The sequence below is a fragment of the Pavona decussata genome, unplaced genomic scaffold (assembly GCF_977016875.1).
Source record: "Pavona decussata unplaced genomic scaffold, jaPavDecu1.1 SCAFFOLD_77, whole genome shotgun sequence".
Lineage (NCBI taxonomy): Eukaryota > Metazoa > Cnidaria > Anthozoa > Scleractinia > Agariciidae > Pavona > Pavona decussata.
This window is the reverse complement of record NW_028145495.1, coordinates 216,740-233,245: the sequence shown is the minus strand read 5'-3', so window position 1 is coordinate 233,245 and position 16,506 is coordinate 216,740. Positions and strand designations below refer to the sequence as shown.

General features: G+C 37.4%; 1 protein-coding gene across 1 annotated transcript; it reads right to left on the bottom strand.

The window, feature by feature from the left end:
• Positions 1-2,408: 2,408 nt before the first annotated feature.
• LOC146476371 (uncharacterized) lies at positions 2,409-16,493 on the bottom strand. Its single transcript, XM_085114541.1, has 2 exons — positions 16,351-16,493; positions 2,409-8,908 (listed from the first exon to the last, which is right to left on the bottom strand). The coding sequence occupies exon 2, from the start codon at positions 8,868-8,870 to the stop codon at positions 5,496-5,498; it is 3,375 nt and encodes a 1,124-aa protein (XP_084970667.1). The 5' UTR covers positions 8,871-8,908; positions 16,351-16,493; the 3' UTR covers positions 2,409-5,495.
• Between the last annotated feature and the right edge of the window lie 13 nt (positions 16,494-16,506).

Here is a 16,506-nt window from a genome sequence, read left to right as displayed (position 1 = left end):
ACCTAGTCTTCCTCAGACCATTTTCGTAGAGTTGTTTCAAACAATGATGATAGGTTGATTCTGATAGGTTGAGTAATCGCCGAGTCTGTAGTTCACTAAATTATTCACTTGAAAAGTTTCAAGCCGTTTATGTGGAGACTGGTCGGCACTGTGTGTCTTTGTTTTCCGTTGGAATGTGTGACATCCGGAAGACCAGCTCTCCAACATTAATGATCCCTATTCTACTGTGCCCTGGACTGTTTCAAAACCATACCCTTCACAGTGGCACATACTCTACATACGGCATGGGATCTTGCGTGGAAGATCTTGTCCATAGACGGAGGGAAGAGGGTTATATTGCACTTGTTTGGCCAGCCGTTGACCAGCTATTGCCAGATTAGTGTACTAATCAGTGACTAATGGCAATAATTTATCACAATAAGATTTTAAAGATATGTATACTATATTACCTTTATATCCTATATTGCACACACATGCACGTGGAAGTACCCTCTTCTCCCTGTCTATAAATGAGATATACCTTGAAAGATCCGGATCTCATGCGGGTAGAAACGTATGTGCCGTTGTCAAGGGTCAGGTGGGTATTGTTGGAACTGACTGATTCATAAGTTCCATCTAGTTTGAAGGTATTGCCTTTGCACTTACAGTGAAACTACTATTACCTGGGTCACTTATAACTGGCCAATCAGATCACATTATGATAGGAACAGTGAACAATTCCAAACTTTTTTTGGTTTTAACTATTGTTTTCTGTCTACTCGTGATTGGTTCAATCAACTTTGGTCAAAATTTATTGTTCTTTCCTGCAATCTGATTGGCCAGTTTTGTTTAAGTGACCCCGGTAACAGTAATTGCACTGTAAACAGAAACGCCATGCAAGCCTACTCTATGGTCTTTTCTAAGCCGACCTGTGTTGTCGTCTTGGATAGCCAAATTTGCAGCTGTCTACTTTGAGTCAAGGTGAGACTGGACTAGACTTTGTTGTCATACGAACCTCACTTCTTTTGATGTGAAAATCATGTTGTGCTTAAAACTACTGAGGTTTGTATCAAAACAAAGTCAATTCCAAGCTTTCACTCAAAGGCCAGGGGCCCGTTTCTTGAAAGTCCTGGTAATTTACCGGGCCCGATAAGTGATTTTGGTAATAATGTTTCTTAAAAGAAGTCAATTCTTGTTAGCTTTCAATACTAAATTTTAAAATCTTATAATTCCATAATAACATTGGCCAAGTACCATGCCTATAATCACTGTGTAATCGGCGAAAAAGCATTTAAAAATATACTTATCGGGCCCGGTAAGTTACCGGGACTTTCGAGAAACGGGCCCCAGGTCACTAAGCACACAATATTATTGTGAAATGGACTATTTCTGACAGCGACATCAAGAAATTTTGAGATGGAGTCAACTGACTATGGTTCACTTCCTGGTAGGGCCTTTGACCAGTGGTAATTTAATCAAACTTTTACACTTATAATTTACAACCGATGCCCAGGCTTCCCTAAGCCCAGTAAATTGAGCCTAATGTGAACTTGGATTTGAGTTTATAATTTATTACTAATCAGTAAATATTCTTCAAAAAGATTTTTGCTCTTCAGGTTTGACTCAAGACTTTTCTTTGCAATTAACTTAAAAATTAAGAACATTTTAAGGCTTTCGAGCAATCGGGCCCTGGACCCTTGCTTTTACGTGCGAAGATATTAGAGACGAAACTCAATGGAGTTAAAAAACTAGTTCAATAAGCATAATTGAAGATTTCTAGCAATATTTTGTTGAGATCATTTCCAACAAACAAATGAAATTATTCCAAGGGCACAGTTTTGTTAGCTACAAATGTAACGTTTTATTAAATTATCCCCAGTTGTCGTTTTTCCCGCCTGCATGCAAGCAGAAAATATGCAAATGAATCAAGGGCAGTGAGAAAAGGCCTTCTTCCTCACTCTTTGCTCTTGTATTTGGCACAGCAAAGCCACCTGCTGACTACAAGGCAGGGGAAAAAGCTTGCTGCCAGTCTAACTTTGAGAAAAAACAACAAAAACATTTTGTCATCTCAGAAAAGTTCACAACATATAAGCCGGGTGTTACTTTATTTATATCAAGAGCGGTTTTCATTAAGTGTCATAAGACCAAAACCAAAGTAATTACTCTGGCCGATCACAACAAGCGCAAACAACGTAATGAACCAATCAGAAATAGATGCAAATGCATGCAACTGACGCCAAGCGGGTGAAATGCTACGAGCAAACCACAATTGGTTTTGGTTCTTATTGGTTGAGAATGTGGTGCGCATTTTGCTGGCCAATCACAGAGCGAAGTAAAGCAAAACCAGAGCAAACGTGAAATTACTTTTGACACTCAATTGAAATCCGCTCTAACTGAAAATTTTGGCCAAACAACATATTTAAACAATATTATTAAGAATTATGTTTTATTGAATACCTCACCACATTGTAAGTGAATTAAAATGTGTTTACATGAATTAAAAACTAACCCAAGACAAACTAATTTTAACATTTATTTAGGGTACTGAGCTATCAAAAATTTATCTTGTATATAGCATATATAGTTTACAATATATTCAAATAGTCAACATTAAAGATAAAAACTAATTCAAAATGAAATTCCGATATTCAATATGAAAGTCATTCAAACTGCCTCGTCCCTAGGTGTCAATGCACTGTGCAAAAACAATGGGGAAACAGTGGAACATGTCTTTATGGAAAGGATAGAAACCTGACACCCTCCTTCTTCCTACCACAATCCCACAACACAATGTGCACTATGTTTGACTTGCAAAAATGCCCAAGGACGAGGCAGCTCATTCAATAAACTCAGGTCACGTAACTCAACTTTTCAAGAAAATTTTTTTTTTTTTTTTTTTTTTTTTTTTTACAAAATACTGCATAGCTTGGGGAGCTTTGTCTGGTGTATATCTTGTGGTTCAAATTTATCCTTGGTTTAAATTTTATCTTCATAATAATTGTTGTTCTTGGGTATGGTAATGTATGATAATGAGATTGAAACAATTTAAAATAAAATTTAAACCAGGGATAAAATTGAACCACAAGATTTAGACCTTTTCAGTCCAGGAACTGAAAAAAAAATAAATAAATAAAAAAATAAAAAAAAAATAAAAAAATAAAAATAATAATAATAATAATAATAATAAAGTAAAATTAAAATAAAAAACTAAAAACTAAAAAAAATATCAGGGCTAGAGGTTTGAAATATTTGTTTTGCTACCCATGTTTTATCCAATTTTGCCTATATTGTGGATAAACAGGATGTTGTCTGTTGAAAGTACTAGTTTAATACACCAATTCAAACAAAAATCTAATACATAACCTTTGTCTACAGTGATTCAATTGTCCTAATCTCACAGCATCAACTGCTTTGTTAGCCCTTTCATAATAGAAGGCCTATTTTCCACCATTAGGGTATTAATGTATGTGCTTTAATCTCCAAATTAACTCAGCCCCCTCCCCAATTTCTTCTTTTTTTTTTTTCTTTCATTTATTACACAAGCTACTCATTATCAAACTGCAAAAATTTGACAAAATCAGATTTCTGCATGAACATTGTCACAAGGGGGAAAATCAGATTTTTTGGACACACACACACAAACCTGTGCTCTTGTTTCGGGTTTCAGATTAAACAGGAAGCAATATTGTGGGACTGCTTGCAGTCCCCTTTTCTCTTAGCATTTGCCAAGTATTAAAATAAACCAGCCAAGTGTAATCACAAAAACAAAGGGTTTGAACGAGAAGCAATTGGGGCAAGACAAGGTTTTTCCTCGTCTTATATTTCTTGCCCCGTATACTCTTCAAGCCACAGAAAAACAATTGAGAGAGAAACAGATTGCAATAGGGTCTGTCAGATTATGCTCGTAAAATAGAGTATTATGCTTTCGGACGTCACCCCTGAAAGCAGGGTATTATGCTCAAAATTATGCTCGGTTGGAGGTATAATGCTCAAATTATGCCGGACCGTACCTATTATTAAAAATTCCTAGTCTTTCTGAATTATCTGATTCTGCCATGATGCAAATCCACGAACACTGTACAAGCTTGGAAGCCTGTCATAAAGAGGTAACCAGGCCTTAGATTATACCAAAATGCACTGGGTATGAGTCTAAGGTACCCAGTTCCTAAAATATTCCCGCTTTTATCAACTTTGTACATTCTAGCTGGAGTTGGTGGCAAAATTTGCATACACTTTTCACAGTTTTCAGAAACAACAGCGTTATGCTGAAAAATACATTGATATTATGCCAGCATTATGCCTGATGCTTCAGATATAGTATTATGCTCAAAATTTTGCTGGCATAATCCGACAGACCCTACATTGCAAACAGTCTAAACAATTGCCAGCTCCCAGCACAGGGTGGGAATTTTGCATTACAAGAGTCAAGGGTGAATTTGTGGGATAACATAAACGTCAACTTTAGGGAAAAATTCATGCTTGGAATAGGAGGAGAAATTGGTGGAATTTTATGCATCCAAAATTTTTACTTCCCCTCTCCTCCCTTGAAGAATTCCATTTTTACCAGATGCCTCTTTCAATGAAATCGGTTGTAGTACTTCACATCTAAACAAAAGTTCCATCAGGCCAATAATTTTATGATCATACAAATTCTTATAAGTGGAACCCTCCCATTTCAAGCCAATTACTTTTCACAAGGCTTCACTCAAATAATTATCCCATCAGCCCAGCCCACCACATTGTTGGTTAGGCATACTACAAAGAGTTTGGAAATACACAAAAACCCTTATTCACCTAATATACCGGTACAAATATTTTTGTTATTTAACAATCAAACAAGAAAAGAGAACAGATCCTTGTTGCAGATTTGAATGTCAGGTACAGTTCCTCTGAGGGCATCAATATTATATTCGCTATGGCTGACCGAGCTATGTTAACCAAGAGGAAAAATCAAAATAAACTATAAAACAGACTCCTGCTACCTTGAACAGAAACCTGTTTCACCTTGAAACGTAAACTCTGCTTTGTCAAACAAATAAACATAATTATTCTGTTTGCCTTAAGTGTTCATGATACAAGTAGACTACTGCAAAATATGATGTTTACAACTGATGTCACGAAAAGGGGCAAACATTAACAGTCAGAGAACTTAACTGAATTGAGAAATGAAGCTCACTAACTTATTGCACCTTTCAATTACATGCGAACTCTGAAGTTCAAAACCCAACCAATGACTGCGTTCTTCAATCAATTATGGCGACAGCCAACGAACCTTGAAAAACACAAACAAACAAAATTGATTGAAATTGATTAATCACAACCGACAAACATAACCTTTTGACCTGGTAGAAATAAACCTGTTTCTTGAGAGGTCCGCTTAGATAATTGACAGCAGCAAAAAACGTAAACCGTTGGTTGAGGTTGAATTTCAGAGTTCGCATGTTATTGAAAACTGCAATAAAGGCAATTTTGAGAAGTTTTGGTTAAACAATAGTTCTCTAGGTACCTCTTGGTGCCTATGGTACATATCTTAAATGGTCATCATAGTGTTTACGAAGAACAGTAGTGCTACTGAACTCTTCTGTACATATCCAGCAGCGATATGTTTTACCTTGACTTGTTTTCTGTTTCTGTAGAGGGGATGACATATGTGAACCATTTTGAAGTCCACTTTGCACAGTTTCTTTACCTGTGTGGGCTTTCCCCACATGAATGTTAAGTCCTCTTGCATTCTGAAAACACTTGCTGCATTTCTCACATTCATAAGCATTTTCTCTCGTGTGAAGTCTGTTTTGTGCAGGTAGATTACCTGATTGGCTAAAACTCTCCCACTCTTTGTGTACCTTCCCCACATGAATCTTAAGTGCTCTCGGATGGTGAAAACACTTGCCACATTTGTCGCATTCATAAGTATTCTCTTCTCTGTGAGGTCTGTTTTGTGCAGACAGATTACTTGATTGGTTTTTGAACTCCTTTCCTTTGTGTATTCTCCCAACATGAATCTTAAGTCCTTTGACATAACGAAAACACTTGCCGCATTTCTTGCATTCATAGGTTTTTCCTCCCCTATGACTTCTGATTTGTGCAGAATGATTACCTGATTGGCTAAAACTCTCAAGCGCTGTCTCTTTGTGTATTCTTCCCGCATGAATCTTAAGTCCTTTCGCATAAGGAAAACACTTGCCGCATTTCTCGCATTCATTAGTGTTTTCTTCTCTTTGAGTTCTGGTTGTTGCAGAATGATTTCCTGATTGGCTAAAACTCTCATGCTCTTTCTCTTTGTGTACCTTCCCCACATGAATGTTAAGTGCTCTCGGATGGTGAAAACACTTGCCACATTTCTCGCATTCATTAGTATTTTCTTCTCTGTGAGTTCCGGTTGTTGCAGAATGATTTCCTGATTGGCTAAAACTCCCAAGCTCTTTCTCTTTGTGTGTTCTTCCCGCATGAATCTTAAGTCCTTGTGCATAACGAAAACACTTTCCGCATTTCTCGCATTCATTTGTGTTTTCTCCTCTGTGAGTTCCGGTTGTTGCAGAATGATTTCCTGATTGGCTAAGACTCTCGAGCTCATTCTCTTTGTGTATTCTTCCCGCATGAATCTTAAGTCCTTGTGCATAACGAAAACACTTGCCGCATTTCTCGCATTCATTAGAGTTTTCTTCTCTGTGACTTCTGGTTGCTGAAGGATGATTTCCTGATTGGCTAAAACTCTCAAGCTCTTTCTCTTTGTGTATTCTTCCCGCATGAATCTTAAGTCCTTGTGCATAACGAAAACACTTGCCGCATTTCTCGCATTCGTTAGTGTTTTCTTCTCTTTGAGTTCTGATTGTTGCAGAATAATTTCCTGATTGGCTAAAACTCTCATGCTCTTTCTCTTTGTGTACCTTCCCCACATGAATGTTAAGTGCTCTCGGATGGTGAAAACACTTGCCACATTTCTCGCATTTATTGGTATTTTCTTCTCTGTGAGTTCCGGTTGTTGCAGAATGATTTCCTGATTGGCTACAACTACCAAACTCTTTCTCTTTGTGTGTTCTTCCCACATGAATCTTAAGTCCTTGTGCATACCGAAAACATTTGCCGCATTTCTCGCATTCATTTGTGTTTTCTCCACTGTGAGTTCCGGTTGTTGCAGAATGATTTCCTGATTGGCTAAGACTCTCGAGCTCATTCTCTTTGTGTATTCTTCCCACATGAATCTTAAGTCCTTGTGCATAACGAAAACACTTGCCGCATTTCTCGCATTCATTAGAGTTTTTTTCTCTGTGACTTCTGGTTGCTGCAGAATGATTTCCTGATTGGCTAAAACTCTCAAGCTCTTTGTCTTTGTGTATTCTTCCCGCATGAATCTTAAGTGCTCTTGGATGGTGAAAACACTTGCCGCATTTCTCGCATTCATTAGTGTTTTCTTCTCTGTGAGTTCCGGTTGTTGCAGAATGATTTCCTGATTGGCTAAGACTCTCGAGCTCATTCTCTTTGTGTATTCTTCCCGCATGAATCTTAAGTCCTTGTGCATAACGAAAACACTTGCCGCATTTCTCGCATTCATTAGTGTTTTCTTCTCTGTGAGTTTCGGTTGTTGCAGAATGATTTCCTGATTGGCTAAAACTCTCATGCTCTTTCTCTTTGTGTATTCTTCCTGCATGAATCTTAAGTGCTCTTGAATTGTGAAAACACTTGCCGCATTTCTCACATTCATTAGTATTTTCTTCGCTGTGAGTTCTGGTTTGTGCAGAATGATTTCCTGATTGGCTAAAACTCTCAAGCTCTTTCTCTTTGTGTATTCTTCCCACATGAATCTTAAGTGCTCTCGGATGATGAAAACACTTACCACATTTCTCACATTCATTAATATTTTCTTTGCTGTGACTTCTGTTTTGTGCAGGTAGATTACCTGACTGGGTAAAGTTTTTGAACTCCTTCCCTTTGTGTGTTCTTTGGTTAAGGTTTTGCCGTGTGTGTGTTTTGTAAAGATGATTCTTAAGCTCATATCCATAAAGGAAACACTTTCCACATTCCTTGCATTTATAAGGTTTTTCCCCTGTGTGAATCCTGAAGTGCCTTTTCAGATTTCCCAAATGGTTAAAACATTTGTCACACTGTTTGCACTGGAAGGTCTTTTCTCCTGTATCGATTCTTTTATGCGCAGCAAGATTTCCATGTTGGTTAAGGTTTTGCGGTGTGTGTGATTCGCATGAATGATTCTTAAGCTCATATCCGTAAAGGAAACACTTTCCACATTCCTTGCATTTATAAGGTTTTTCCCCTGTGTGAATCCTGAAGTGCCTTTTCAGATTTCCCAAATGGTTAAAACATTTGTCACACTGTTTGCACTGGAAGGTCTTTTCTCCTGTATCGATTCTTTTATACGCAGCAAGATTTCCATGTTGGTTAAGGTTTTGCGGTGTGTGTGATTTGCATGAATGATTCTTAAGCTCATATCTGTAAAGGAAACACTTTCCACATTCCTTGCATTTATAAGGTTTTTCCCCTGTGTGAATCCTGAAGTGCCTTTTCATATTTCCCAAATGGTTAAAACATTTGTCACACTGTTTGCACTGGAAGGTCTTTTCTCTTTTATCAATTCTTTTACGCGCAGCAAGGTTTCCACGTTGGTTAAAGTTTTGTGGTGTGTGTGATTCGCATGAATGATTCTTAAGCTCATATCCATACGGGAAACACTTTCCACATTTCTTGCATTTGTAAGGTTTTTCCCCTGTGTGAATCCTGGTGTGCACATTTAGATTTCCAAATTGGTTAAAACATTTACCACACTGTTGGCACTGAAAGGGTTTTTCACCTGTATGGATTCTTTTATGAGCAGCAAGACTTCCTGTTGTTTTAAAACACCTTCCACACTCCTCGCACTGTTTGATCTTCTTAGACATCTTCCCTCTGTATAAACTGGAAAATGCCCTCAACTAATCTGTTCAAGGAGAAAAAAAGACAGTTGCAATATTAATCAGAGCACTAGACACTAGATTAAGTGGATTTGATGGGCTACAAATAATAAAATTTAATAGTGGATCACGGATTGTGCTTTGCAAAATCGAAGAGAAGTCATACATTGTCAACATGAATTCATGCATCTGAGTTGCTGCAAATTGTTTTAGCCACTTCTTGGAACAGTTTGGTAAATTACGCAAATACCATTTACCGTTGTATATTAATTATTATATCCTTCATAGCGATCATTTGATTGATGGAATGCTTTACTGTGAAAAACTTCTGTGAAAAGTGAGAAAGCTTGCAGTTTCAGTCCACAAATGAACTTTAAAATTACTTACAGACAAAGCAAAATTGTTTGCTTTGATCCATTCTCAAATCAAAAATTGAATGCATTTTGGTTTTAGAAGCAAATCAGTCAGTAAAATTGAAGAACGGCTACTCAACAAATCTGCCAGCTGACTAACAGATTACTTGTAAACAGATAACTGGCAAGGTAAAATGAAGAAACAAGACTTAAAATCTCTAACAGACTGTTGGTCTGAAATACAATCAACAAACAGAGAGCTCATAAAGTAACAACTAAACATTTCTTGTCCTACACGGTATTGGTTTTATTCATCCACCTGTAATTTTTTTCTTACGCTTGCTTTAACATAAAACTCATTTTGTCCTATCCTACCTAAGGCATGAAAGTAATTTTTGACTGAGTTTTTGGAAAAAAAAAAGAGAACATGATAAAATAGATAACTACCAAGAGTCCAAATCGCTAAATACAATGCATTGTGAACCTCATAAGGTACCATGCCTCTCACATTGTCACAACAGCATCCTTCATCAAATCTTCTACTCGTGAGTGATTCAAAAGAAATGTCCTTCAAGTTAACCATTAAATATGAGTTCATACTAGCCACTACGTCAGTCTTAGGCAGACTTAGCTCAAGTCAACCTAAGTCAGCCTAAGTATGCTTAGTTGTTCAGATAAAAAAAAAATCTTCTCATACCAACCATTTAGGTGGTATGATAAGTGTTAAAAATTACTTCTGTTTTGTTTTTGTCATTGTGTCTTGGTTTCTAATTTAATGCTAATGAAACTGCTCTCTATCCAGTTTTCTCTGATTTGCTTCAAGACGGAAATCAGAAATTCTGTAGAAAATAAGACCAAGAGGCCGTAAGATGGCTGTTATTACCACAGTGGCATTTTTGCTTAATCTGCAAAAGCTAGTTAGTGAATTGACACTGATAAAAATGTGATAGAGAAGCCTTGAGAAAAAAGTGAAACTATGGACACAGCAAAAGTACTTGACTAACATGAAGTAACGTTGTATATGAGGAGAAATCCGTGGAACACAGTAGAGAATCATAGTAGTCGTCCACGAGCCGATACAAGTTTTATTTTATAGCGCCAAAATGCTGGGTCTTGACCCTGATTGGGCTGATAAATTTTCTGTGGTTTTGCATATCATAGGCTTATCATGTTTCCTATAAAGCAAAATGTTACATTGTGTTTGCAAGAGAATAAAGAATGACTTAGTCCCTTTGAGTTTACCGCTTCTAACTAGGAAATTGCGCATTTTGGACAGTTAACACGTATAGTGTTTACTAAGTTGACTAAGAGATTGCTAAGACAGACTTAGTGGTCTAGTATGAACCCACATTTTGTCGCCTGTTCCTGTTGTTACTTATTTACACATTTAAGCCATGTATATAGCAATAATATTACATGTGTAATGTAGGCTACGTAATGTAGAGATTAAAAACAGTTGAGTTGCACCAAGCTGTGTCATATTGTGCTTTCCGAGACACCTTTTACAACAATTATAATAATAGTAATGACAATTATTTTTAAAGCGCCCTCTCCAAAAGCTCTACTTAAGGCGCTTTAGGAATGAAGGGTAAAAAACCTTAAACGAAAATTTATCCAGGCATAACAAAAATTATTCACTAAAATAATTCTTAAAAAAGTAAGTTTTTAGACTATGCTTAAAAGAAATAAAATTTCAACTACATTAAATACTCTCTGAAGGGTATTCCAGAGTCTAGGAGGACAGACGGAGAAAGCAAGATCACCATAAGATTTCAGCCTCGACAATTGGATCACTAACAGGTTCCTTTCTGAAGAACATAAGTTCCGTTTAGGCCCATACATCTCCAGCAAATCGCTGGCTGATATAACTAGGACATAAATTATTTAAAGCTTTGAAGGTCAAAAGTAGAATTTTGAAAACAATTTTTTGCTCAACAGGAAGCCAGTTAATTTCTTTAAGTAAAGGAGTAATGTGGTTATATTAACAAACACACAAGATCAGCCGTGCGCCACAGTTTTGAACTAATAATATTGAAGACTATGAACTAAGTATTTGGGAAGGCCATAGAAGCGAGACTTACAAAAGTCTAATCTACACCTTATGAGGGCGTCAACCAACATTTTAGTCCAATCAATTGATAGAAACTTCCCAATACGAGAAATATTCTGAATGGGAAAAAATGCAGATTTACAAATAGCCTTAACACAACGATTCATATGTAGCCTGTGGTCAAAATATTTAATATTACACCTATGTTCCTGGCAGGCTGTGAGGGCTGAATAATAGAACCATCAACCACTGTGAAAGAAAGAATCTGAGAGGTAGGTGTACTTTGCAGTCCAAAGACCAAAAGTTCTGTCTTTTCAAGTTTAAGTTTATTCAAGGACATCCAAGCTATAATATCCTGTGGTCACGCTTCAATTCTTGACACAGTGACAGATGAAACGGAGTCAAAGGAAAACTAAACTTGAGAGTCATCAGCATAAAAAATGGAAGTTCATATCATGCCTTCTAATAACATTGCCTTTATTTGACAATAGATGATAATTTTAGCAACAACATAATCTCAGCCCACTGACACCCTTGCTGACAAGTCAATGACAGTTTACCAACTGTCAGCCCACACTTTATAATTATTTCAGGATAAGGTTAAACTGTTGGCCGTTTCTCAGCAGACTATGGGCCATTAACCAACTATTGGCCAACAGGTTTATTGGGGAGCTGTTCTTCAATTTTACAAACCAGTCTTTATCTGAATAAAATTCAAATTTTTGTCTGATTGTGTGATTCCAGAAAATATCCATACCTCCCCCACGGAAGGGATTGGAAATTCCAGAGGGGTGGGGGGGTCAAGGGTCCAGGAAATTCCTGAGGGGAAAGGGGGGAGGGGTGGTGTATCAATAATATATTTGTTTTTTCCAGACCGACCAGTTCCATATGTTCAATTTTTGTTTGTTTGCATTTTGCTCCCGAGCCGCGGACGCAAAAATAAATCTTGTTAATAACAGCACAAAACGAATATTTTCATTGTGGTTAGGCTTGATTTCTGTCGCCGCTCGAGTCCAGTCATTTTTCCGAACAGCGGCTGGTAAGCGAAGCCCGTATATGCATGTTGTGGAAATATGACGAGTAAATCCTGTAAATTACACTTCCTTGAATGTCTGCCACACATATTTAACTAGATACTTCTGTCACTTCGAACTATATTGTCTGTGCTGGCAGACATTTGCGTCATTCGCCAGCGTGAAAAATATTGTTCGAACTGAATTATTGCGCCAACATTGAACTACAGTGACCGTAGTAATTTGGAATCGGCAGAAAACAGTTCTCTGATCCCAATAAATGTAATCCTTCCAAAAGTAAGTTAAAACACGGTGATTATAATTCAGGAGGCAAATATTATTTGTCAAAATTTACAAGCCGCATGCGATATAAATCAGATAAATAAACAACGCCTTGTTGCTTCACGAATTTTAATTCAAATTTTCGCATATTTTAAAAATGGACAGGAAAAATTTCTTTCATACCATGGTAAATCACGTTGTATTAATGATTAAATCATTACATTTGTACATTACAAAAGGCATCCCAAGTAATTCATAGGAAGTGTGACAAGTGTGTAACACGATTCATTATTCATGCACACACACACAATTTGGTTTACAGAACATAATTTCCGGCGTGTGCGCTGAAATGTTTTCGAACGCGCATGCATGCTGCTTGCAACGTCATTTTCGGCTAAACTTTGAATGAACAAAATCTAGTTCTGTAAAGATTTTCTAGCTCTGCCAGGTCTCCAGAGGAGGCAGTTTACCAAAGTCTAACAAAGTCATAAATAAAAGAAAAATTATGCAAGTTCCTAAATCAGCAACATGTCAAATTTTGACTGTCCGGGAAGCTAAATATTGTGGCGGGAAAAGATTGAATTACACTGACAGAACACTCTACGTAACTCCGAGTCAGAGCAAGACAAGATCGAAAGTTTTATTTCGTGACGCAAAAATAAGAGTTACTTTAAAGGAACGGCTTGGAGAACCTTATCTCAATGGAAAACATTGAAAAAACAGCGGAATCTTCGTTAAAGGCCAAGAAAGATTAGATTTTCCATGTAATCTGAGACACCATATTCTTTCTGAAATACAGTACGTAAATATTTGGGCACGGAAATTTGATACTGTTTTGATTGTTTAGTTTTTACTGGTGCAGTGTAAAGCATTTCTTTCCCCAGCGCCCATGAATGTGAACTTGCATTTTGATATCTGTTCGTTTATATCGAAGTGTTGCTGTTTTGTCAGGATAATGAAGCGGAATTGGTTGTAATGATTATGCATTCTTGATAAGTACATTACCACGCGACTTCTGCTCATATGTTGGTCCCAGTATTCTCGGTTTTCACTGTCACGCCATTGAAAAAAAAAATCGAAACCATTCCATGAATGAAGTCAAGAAATTGACATGGTATAGAGGATAAATAACTAAGGCATCTGTCCAAGTGTCAGGTCTGTGCGGCATTCCGTACTCGAGTTATTTGACAAAATGTTCTACATAAATTTATAGAGCTTAGTATGGAGACGCCATGTTTGTGTCCCTCTGAGGGGCACAAACATGGCGGCCGGAAATACGAAGAAACATCTGGAGTTCACTTTTGCCAGAAAAGAGGTTTGTCTGCCCTTGTGAATTTTCAAATGTTTAGATTAATAATTCTCCTCAAACTTAAATTGTTTAGAATGCTGAAAATCATCCGAAGAATCATTTTTACGATACGGAAAAGCTCTGTCATGGCCGTCCTCCTTATGTCACGCACGATGGAAACTCGGAAATTGAAACTGTTCTATTTTCAAAAGGAAGCACGACATCGAGCTAAGAAATTGTGAACAGACATATCTTTAGGTAATCTTTCCTTGAATGAAGGTAAAAATTTGGTAGGCCTCCCAGTTTTGAATTCTAGAATTTGGTGACGTCACGTGAAAACCGAGAATACGCTAATTTACTAGAAAATTAAACATACGTTAGCATCAAAATCAGGCCTCTTGAGCAATAAATGAGCTTATTTCTTGCTTGTACTAGAAATAGAAATATTGCCAGGGGTTGTGCTGAAAAATTTGAATTTCTGGAGGGGAAGGGGGGAATATTTTGTGGGCTGATTTTGGAAAATTCAGAGGGGAGGGGGGGCCATATGAAAAATCCCTTCCGTGGGTGGGGTATGGATATTTTCTGGAACCACACATTAGGTATCTTGTCATTTTCCTGCGTTGTTTCATTCATTGATTTTTCAGTTAAAACAGTCTCACCAAAACAGAGGTGATTTGCTCAGTGCAGTTTCTGTGACTCCCATGTTATTCCAGACAAGGTACTAGGTATAGGTGTATTTGTGGACGAACTTTGGGGTGTCTAGAAAACTCAGACCTAGAAAACTCAGACCTCAGACCTCAGACCTAGAAAACTCAGACCTAGAAAACTCAGACCCCCTTCAAACTAGAAATCTCAGAAGAAAAAGAGGTTGGAAATTGGAATACATTTTCATTGCGGTGAAATATTATACGCTATATTTGTACAGTGTCTGCCTTTTATTATTTTACAACTAATTGCAAGATAACGGGAAAGATAACAACAATGTTTCCTGTTTTGTCTCATGACACGAATTTGCTCTTTATGAGAATGAATCGACTTTGGCATTTGTAAATTTCTAAAATAATAAAATATTTTATATTTAAAAGAATCACGGCTCGTGTCAAATTGTCTACAGTGACAATCGCCTCACTTGACAAGAAAACTCAGACCCCCCAATTCTGGAAAACTCAGACCTAGAAAACTCAGACCCCCCAATTCTGGAAAACTCAGACCTAGAAAACTCAGACCCCCCAATTCTGGAAAACTCAGACCCCCTTCAAAACTCAGAAAAATAAATAAACGTGAAGAGAGAATAAAGCAAAAACAGAAACATGAAACCACCAAACCGCGCCAAAATGTCATGTGCTGTTCATGTCGCGTGACCGTCACACAACGCCGCTCAAGCCACAGCCGACATGACAGTGTAAAATGATTTTTTAACACAATATGTCGATTACAAACACTTAATTAGGACCAAACTGACACAATTTTAGTCCTTGAGATATTTAGGGGTATCATGATTTGGATTTTGCTCTATTCTCTCTTCGAACAAAAAGCCAATTTCGTGTCAGAGACGACAGGAACGGAGTGTTGTTATCTTTCCCGTTATCTTGCAATAATAAAAGGCAGATACTGTATAGCGTATAAAAAAATTAATTCCATTTTCCAACCACGTTTATTTCTTTTTCCGAGTTTTGTTGTTTGAAGGGGGTCTGAGTTTTCCAGAATTGGGGGGTCTGAGTTTTCTAGGTCTGAGTTTTCCAGAATTGGGGGGTCTGAGTTTTCTAGGTCTTAGTTTTCCAGAATTGGGGGGTCTGAGTTTTCTTGTCAAGTTAAGCGATTGTCACTGTAGACAATTTGACACGAGCCGTGATTTTTTAAGTATAAAATATTTTATTATTTTAGAAATTTACAAATGCCAATCAGTCGATTTATTCTCATAAAGAGCAAATTCGTGACATGAGACGAAACATGAAACATTGTTGTTATCTTTCCCGTTATCTTGCAATTAGTTGTAAAATAATAAAAGGCAGACACTGTACAAATATAGCGTATAATATTTCACCGTAATGAAAATGTATTCCAAGTTCCAACCTTTTTTTCTTCTGAGATTTCTACATGCAGTTTGAAGGGGGTCTGAGTTTTCTAGGTCTGAGTTTTCCAGAATTGGGGGGTCTGAGTTTTCTAGGTCTGAGGTCTGAGGTCTGAGTTTTCTAGGTCTGAGTTTTCTAGACACCCCGAACTTTGTAAACATTTGTTGTTCGTCTGGTTATTCGTCTGTAGTATAAAGACGAACACAAGACGCATCGTGTGCGCGTTTGGGCGAATTCGAACAATCTTCCGTTGAATTGTTCGTCTTGAGCGACGCACAATGCAACGGAAATTTTAAAATAGTTTGTGCAGACGGATAATGCGTTAGTATGAAAAACGGCCATTTTCTACCGTAGATTTACTCCCCAGAGAAAAAAACATTAAAGATTGTAAGCCATAACAAATCACTTACCTGCGCGATAAGGTTTCACTGTTATTTCAGTCCAAGAAATCTCCGTGAAATGAATGCACAGTCGTTTTTCATGAAAGTCATTCATTCATCTGCAACAGGCTCTGCAACAAGCCCGCCATTTTTCCTGGAAAGAGCGGGAAAGTGTGCAAGGTATGG

Coding starts and splice junctions, on each gene's coding strand:
- LOC146476371 (XM_085114541.1), bottom strand. CDS start 8,870: ATGTCTAAGAAGATCAAACAGTGCGAGGAGTGTGGAAGGTGTTTTAAA.